We start from the raw sequence: 7,084 nt of genomic DNA, 5'->3' as shown, positions 1-7,084 counted from the left end.
AACATTAGTCTCCACATTTCTCGAGGTGAAACCTAGAACTGTAGCTGTAAAGTACTAAAATTGATCTCACAAGCCACCTGTGAAAATCAGCCTCAACCCAGATGGGACCTGATACCTTCTACCCCACAGAGTGTGAAGATCAAGAGAGACTAAGTACTTAAAAGCGCTTAGCAACTGTAAAGCGCTGTTCAAACATATTCTACCGTTACTGTTAATCATTTGAATGCAGGTTTTTTTTAAACTTCTGATTGTTAAGCAAGTGCAACAAAATTTCCTTCATTTATTACAGAATTTCTACTTAATTATAAACACAATATATGGCAGAAAATTGTGACCGCACTTCTTTGACCAAGAGCCACTCATTTTGTGCACAAGGAAAATGTTTTGACCCCAGTGGTGGATGGGCTCAAGGACTGGGATTTTTCACACTGAAAACCAAAGGTACATTGTAGTGCAGATGAAGGGAAACTACTGAACTTAATTTTGGCATTTTTTGGGTAATTTGAAGATCCTTGAGTTGGTCCTTCACAGTTCAGCTCCCCACCTGCACACTTTAAACTCTGTGTGTAAACACACTCTGGGCTTCCACAGTTGACCAGTATCATCACACTGTTACATGCCATTAGTTACCAACAGAAAGAACATTTATATGATTTTTTTTTAGCCACAGTATCTCCCACGTGTGAACCCTTCACTGGAACCCCCAGATGGAGCAAGCCATTCTCTCCTCATTCCTTGACTGTAGAACATACCAAATTTTATTTAAAATACTTTTTTTGAACCTTGGTGTCTACTCCACTAGACTGGGAGCTTCTTGAGGCAGATTTCTGAGTCTTGTAGCTCCATCATCAAACACAGTGGCTGGCACGGAGTGAATGCCAATAGTGGGCCTCTTCTCTCACCTAACAGAAGCTCTGCATACATATTTGATGTATCGTGACTGTCTTTTATAGTATAAGCATCACTTATGAGTTTCTTAAAGAAAACAAGATCAGACAGCCAAATTATCTAGCTTCATAGTCCAGAAGAAAATATTTACAGATATTTCTATTTGTAGAGTATATTAAAGTCTAATTTATTCTGTGGAAATGTTATTTAATATTTTAAATGGTTATTATTGGACTCTTTTACTAATGAATAATAATAGATCAGTTATCATGGTGTTCTGATGTGAGAGGTCCATCTTGGATAATTCCCAATTCTGAGAATGGTAGCAGCTAAACGATTATACTGGTATTTGGAAAGAAGCTGGATGCCTTAACAAAGAAGTATATTTGCTAAAAATAATTAAAGAGAGATATTTTATTTCAAATCTCGTTTACCTAATAATGTGTAATATGGTAACAAAGTGTCACAAACCAAAATGCAAGCTGACATGGTCTATGAAAATATTTTTGAAAGAAATGCAACCTTCTATATCAGCTGCTTAGAGAATGCCAGCTCTGAAACATCTTATATACCATCAAAAATGTGTTTTTTTTTTAAAAAAAGCATGTTATACTATTTTTCCTTATAATGAAAAAAATACAAGTAAAAATAGTTTGTAAGATTAAATATATACTTATATTCATGATAAGTAAGTACAAACTAACATTTCCAGTTCAAATTTTTTTCTGTTTCTTTCTGATACAATTATAGTACACAGATAAATCTTTCCTTCTTATTTCCAGATTTCTGAAACCTTTTCCCCAGAACGTTTCTCCACACCACAGTACTTGCCTTTAGAGCAGGAATGCAACATGAGTGGTATTCCTCCTGAGAGTCCCAATAGTAAATGTAGCTTAACCAACAGTGAAATCAGTTCTTACAAACCACCTATGAAAACCATGCATTTGACCTCCATAAAATGTAGGATTGCCAACACCTCATAATAGGAATTCCATGGTTGCTTATAAATATAGTTCTCGAAGAAGTATTTGGGCAATGCCTGTAATACCATAGGCTGGCAAACCAAATGTTTAATCCAATGATTTTATTACCCTCAATTTAAGTTCACTCTATTGAACATCTGATTAGTTATGACCGTAAGTCAAGAAATAAACAAGGATGTGGAATAACCCCAAAGCAATAAAAATGAAGAACACCCTCTGATAAACTAAGCAAAAATAACTTTAGTGATGTCATGCAGTTTCTGAGATATCATAGAAAAATTGTTTCTTAATATTGATAAGAAAATTATGCATCAGTGAAAATGTAGGCTTAGAAATATAGTACTGAGAGTTTCAATTTGTGATGTCTTCACTGATGAGGGAGAATGGAATTCTTATTACTAAAGAGAGCTGATCTCTTGGGTGTTTCTGATGGCTCCCTAACTGAGCTTAGTGTTTAATGATGCTGTACAAATAAAAAGCAGTGGGGGAAATACGAAATATATGTATTAAATGCCATCCTGAAAAGTATCTGATGGATGGAAGAGAGTCTAATGCATTTTAAATAAATGCATATCATACTATCACATAGAGTGAATCTTAAAAAATTATTACTTAGATGCACAGTCCTTGTAGTGGTAGACATGGCACTGTGAAGAGAGTTTGATTTAGAAGCTATTTTCTATTATACTTGTCAAGTGATGGAGTTGCTGTTAGTCATATTGTAATGTCCCTTCAACTTTGGTACATTCAGTGCAAAATATTTTGGGGAATTTTTTGTACCTTTATAAATATAAAAGGCCCTTTTGTTCCCTTTGAGACTGCTTAAAAGGATACATATTAGCATGATGCCCTAGTAAGCATGGAACACGAAAATGGAACAGATGATACGTACAGTATGATAGGTAGGTTCTTATATACATCTTAGAGAACATAAATATAATGAACTTATAAAAAATAAACAGAACTCACTGTGTACTTTTTCCTGATATGCTGTGATTAATTGCTAGTTATTTTAAAACTGTTTTCATGCATTATAAAGCATAAAATCTGTCATTAGTAATTCACTGAATAACAGTTTGTCTTCGGCCATAATTACACACATACCACTTTGCATATACATTGTCACAGACCACCTTATTGCAAATCTTTAAGGTTACCTCATATTGACTTGGTTTCATTTTCACCGTGTCCCATGAAAGCTGAAACCTATGGTGCACACCATGCAGGCACTCATAAGCAAGAAAATGAATATTCTGTTATAACTTAGGGCTTAAATGAATGTATTTTCAGGAGATATATTCGTTTTTATTATATTATTTAACTTGCACTAATTTGGAGATTGGGCCAAGTGCTGCCAGTTTGGCTTGAATCATGTTCAAAGGTAAGTTTCAAGATTCTCCTGAGTCTCTAAAAGTTATCATGGAGCTGATCGTGTACAGGTTCATCTTCGTCTTGGAACATAACAAACGGAAAAAAGTTTGGCAGTCAAGAACTGTTGATTGAAAGATTGTTGGGTGGTTCCCTGGGCATCAAGCTCACCCAAATCCTTCCAAGAGTACTCATTACCACTATCCAGTCCCCAAATGTGACAGAACACGTGTTCCTGGAAAATAACAGCACTCAGCTTTACTCTAATGGAAGTGTACTCTTGAAACTTCCAATGTTCAGCCATTCTTCTAGAGGGCAGCTTCTGGAATTGCCTGTCTACACGGAGCGGGGCATTTGTGCCTCCAGGTCACTCAAGTCCAAAGGTACTGGTCTCTTCAACTGCTGTCAAGAGTTTTTCATAAAGCATGGAGAAGGATGGGTACGGAGGGAGATCCAGACGGTTAAAACAAGTGTGAGCTCTGCAAACAGAAGAAGCAGTACAGAGTTCAGAACGCTTTGAGTGAAACGATATTGTTTCTCTGTGCGTCTGCCTGTGCTTGTCTTTCATATTCAAATGGGTTTGTTGCCAATTTTCACATTCCTTTTGGAAACACTGTGAAAACGTTTCGACTTGAAAAATTCAGAATTGAATTTCTTTAAGGGAAATAGGACCTTTAAAAAATATTTTCCTTACATTTTCACAACCGTTTAAAATCCATATTACATACATATTACTGTTTAGTTGTCTAAGAATTACAAAGACAAGTTTGAATTTTTGTTTCTCTTTTGATGTTAGATTTTTTCTTTTCCCTAAAAGACATGACTATAAACTCTCGCAAAGTAATTCATTTTCAGAGTTGGCATTTGCCTGAAAGTCTCTCAAAAAATCTACGGTTTTCCATTTTTTCATTTTGTTGGTCAGGGAAGAGCACTGAGTGTCTCTGAAGACCTGCAGACACGCCTCATGGCTTAGAGTTTTGGGAAATTCCCTGGCTGGACTTTCCTGTCGAAGTCAGTAGACCATTGTTACTTCTTTGACTCCAGTGCTATAATCTGTTTTCTCCTAATTCACAATGCAAAATAATGGCCATTTAAATCATTACATTACATTCTTTTTAGAAATACCTCCCCTTTTGCCAAGATAGGAAAAAAATATGCTTTCCTGTTATTTGCACCTGAATCACAATAAAAAATAGACAGTCTCCAAATAGTACATCTTATCAGGAAGTAAATCTGCACTTTTGACATGAAATAGGAAGCATTTTATTTGGAATGTACAACAGTTTGTTTGTGGGAGCTAAACAACTTTGACTTTAAAAAAATGCTCCTGAATTAATATGGAATTTTGGGAGCTGTGATTTTTAACAGGCTGTTTTTACAAAGTCACATGTTTAAGTTTTTATTCTTATAAATTACTTTAATACTAATGACATATAGTTATACTCCTAGATGCAGCATAGTGTCATGGGAAGATCAGAGATCTACAGTTGGATAGAACTGGGTTTGAATTTCAGCTCTGCCAACGAGTTGTGTAATTTGCAGTGAGTTATTAAAAATCTGCCACTCAGTTTTCTCACCTAAAAAATCAGAATCATATCATTTGTTTCAGAAGGATATGAGGATTAAATGAAATCACAGAAACATGCTTAATACAATGCCTGGCTCACAGTGTTTGACCAATTAATAAGATATATATTGTTAGCTACATTTCATTACCATCAAAAAGATTTACTCCAATTGCGTTCATTAAACTGCCAAAAGATAATCATGACTCGTGGAAACTATGAGATAACAAAGAGATGATAAAGCAGGTGTGTGGCCACATGGCTTATTAGAAACAGTAACTCAAAAGGGCTCTGTTATATTAGAAAAATAAAGATCTTCCTCAACTTACAATGGGGTTACATCTTGGTAAACCCCTCGTAAATTGAAAATATAAGTCAAAAATGCATTTAATACACCTACCCTACCAAATATCATAGCTTAGCCTAGACTACCTTGCACATTCTCAGAACACTTACATTAGCCTACTTACATTGGGCAACATCATCTAACACAAAGTCTCTTTTATAATAAAGAGTTGAATATCTCATGTAATTTATTGACTATTGTACTGAAAGTGAAAAACAGAATGTTTGTATGGGTACAGAATGGTTGTATATGTATAGTTTTTTTACCCTCATGATCACGTGGCTGACTGGGAGCTGAGGCTCACTGACACTGTCCAGCATCACGAGAGAGTGTGGCACTGAATATTGCTACCCTGAGAAAAGATCAGGATTCAAAATTGGAAATATGATTTCTACTGAAAGTGTATCACTTTCACACCACTGTAAAGTCGAAAAATTGTAAGTCAAATCCTCATGAGTCTGAGACCGTCTGTACCGGTTTTAGGACACAGAGATAGAACTGGCTCAGAGTTTACAACTCTTGTTATTACAAACTCTAGAATATATTGGGGGAATATCACCTGATCAGTCTTTGCAAGCAAACACTTTCTTTGATATAATAAACCACTTCAGAATTGCATTTAACATAATCCATATTACACCTTCCTTACACCAGAGCCTGAACTTGGGTCTCAAGAACAATGTTTTACTTTTTAAAAAACTGAACTAGCATACTGAAAGTCTTAGGAATGGTTTAAATATCTATCTTGTATAAAACATTGGTGTAAAAACATTAACTGAAGACTTAAATCTGTCATAGGGAAAGGGGAGGAAGAAGAGAAATATGTTTTGAATGTAATTATCATCCAGACTTTGTGTGTCAGATGATACGTAACATTCATTATCCCATTAGACTAAAGATGGTACTTCTTTTAGATGAAATTTAAACATTTCCATTTCTTTGGTTACCAACAAGGCTGAGAATCTCTCCCCAAGTCAGCTTGTTTGTAACATTTCCCATTTTGTGATCTATATGTTCATGTCCTTTGTGATCTACATGTTCACCCCTTTGCCCATTTATCTTTTCTTTAAAAATTGTTTTTATTGTGATAAGATACCCATCACATAGAATGTATCATCTTCACCATCATCAAGTACACAGCTCTGTGGCATGAAGTACATTCACATTGTTCTGCAACCAACACCACCATCCATCTCTAGAACTTTTTCCTCTTTCCAAACTGAAATTTTGTACCCACTGAACACTAACTCCTATTCTCTCCCGCCCTTGGAACCACCTTTCTTTTTCCCATCTCTATGAATTTGACTACTCTAAGAACCTCACGTGAGTGGCATCATACAGTATTCGTCCTTTGTGACTGGCTTATTTCACTTAGCATTTTCCAGGCCCACTTTGTAGCATGGGTCAGAATTTCCCTTCTTTTTTAAAGCTGAATAATATTCTATTGTTTGTATATATTACATTTTGTTAATCCATTCATCCACTGATGGACACTTGGGTTGTTTCCATCTTTTGACTATTGTAAAAAAGTGCTGTTACGAACATGGGTTCCAATTTTCCTACATCCTCACTGACACTCGTTATTTTTGGTTTTTTTTTTTTTTTTTTTTTGATAATAGCCATCCTAATGAGTGTGAAGTCAACTTATTATTTAAAACTTCAGGATTTCTTATTGATTTGTAAGAAATACTACAAAATAAAGAGATTAATTCTTGTTTATCTCTAGCTAATCTCTTCCACCCTGTTCACCTTTTTATTTAGTTATGCATTTTATTTACAGAGCAATATTAATCTGGTTACTTGTTACCCATTTTTGATACATTGTCTTGCTTCAGCATGTTGCTGTGATAAGAAATGTTGAAAAGATGATCGCTAATGTTTACACCTAATAGAAGGTTTTCATTGTCTATTTTTTTCTTTTGGTAGTGCTGGTA

The 7,084-nt window shown here is 35.1% G+C and overlaps 1 protein-coding gene across 1 annotated transcript in view; it reads right to left on the bottom strand.

Moving 5' to 3' along the window:
- Nucleotides 1-3,606: 3,606 nt before the first annotated feature.
- HECW2 (HECT, C2 and WW domain containing E3 ubiquitin protein ligase 2) overlaps nt 3,607-7,084 on the bottom strand; it is a 246,869-nt gene continuing 243,391 nt past the window's right edge. Inside the window, exons 28-29 of the mRNA XM_007447815.1 lie at nt 5,814-5,819; nt 3,607-3,718 (exon numbers count right to left, since the gene is read on the bottom strand). Coding sequence (XP_007447877.1) covers nt 3,607-3,718; nt 5,814-5,819 — 118 coding nt within the window. The remainder of the gene's footprint in view (nt 3,719-5,813; nt 5,820-7,084) is intronic.

Source organism: Lipotes vexillifer, unplaced genomic scaffold (assembly GCF_000442215.2).
Source record: "Lipotes vexillifer unplaced genomic scaffold, Lipotes_vexillifer_v1.1 scaffold555, whole genome shotgun sequence".
Classification (NCBI taxonomy): Eukaryota; Metazoa; Chordata; class Mammalia; order Artiodactyla; family Lipotidae; genus Lipotes; species Lipotes vexillifer.
Note: the sequence above shows the minus strand (reverse complement) of the source record. Positions and strands in the feature narration are given on the sequence as shown.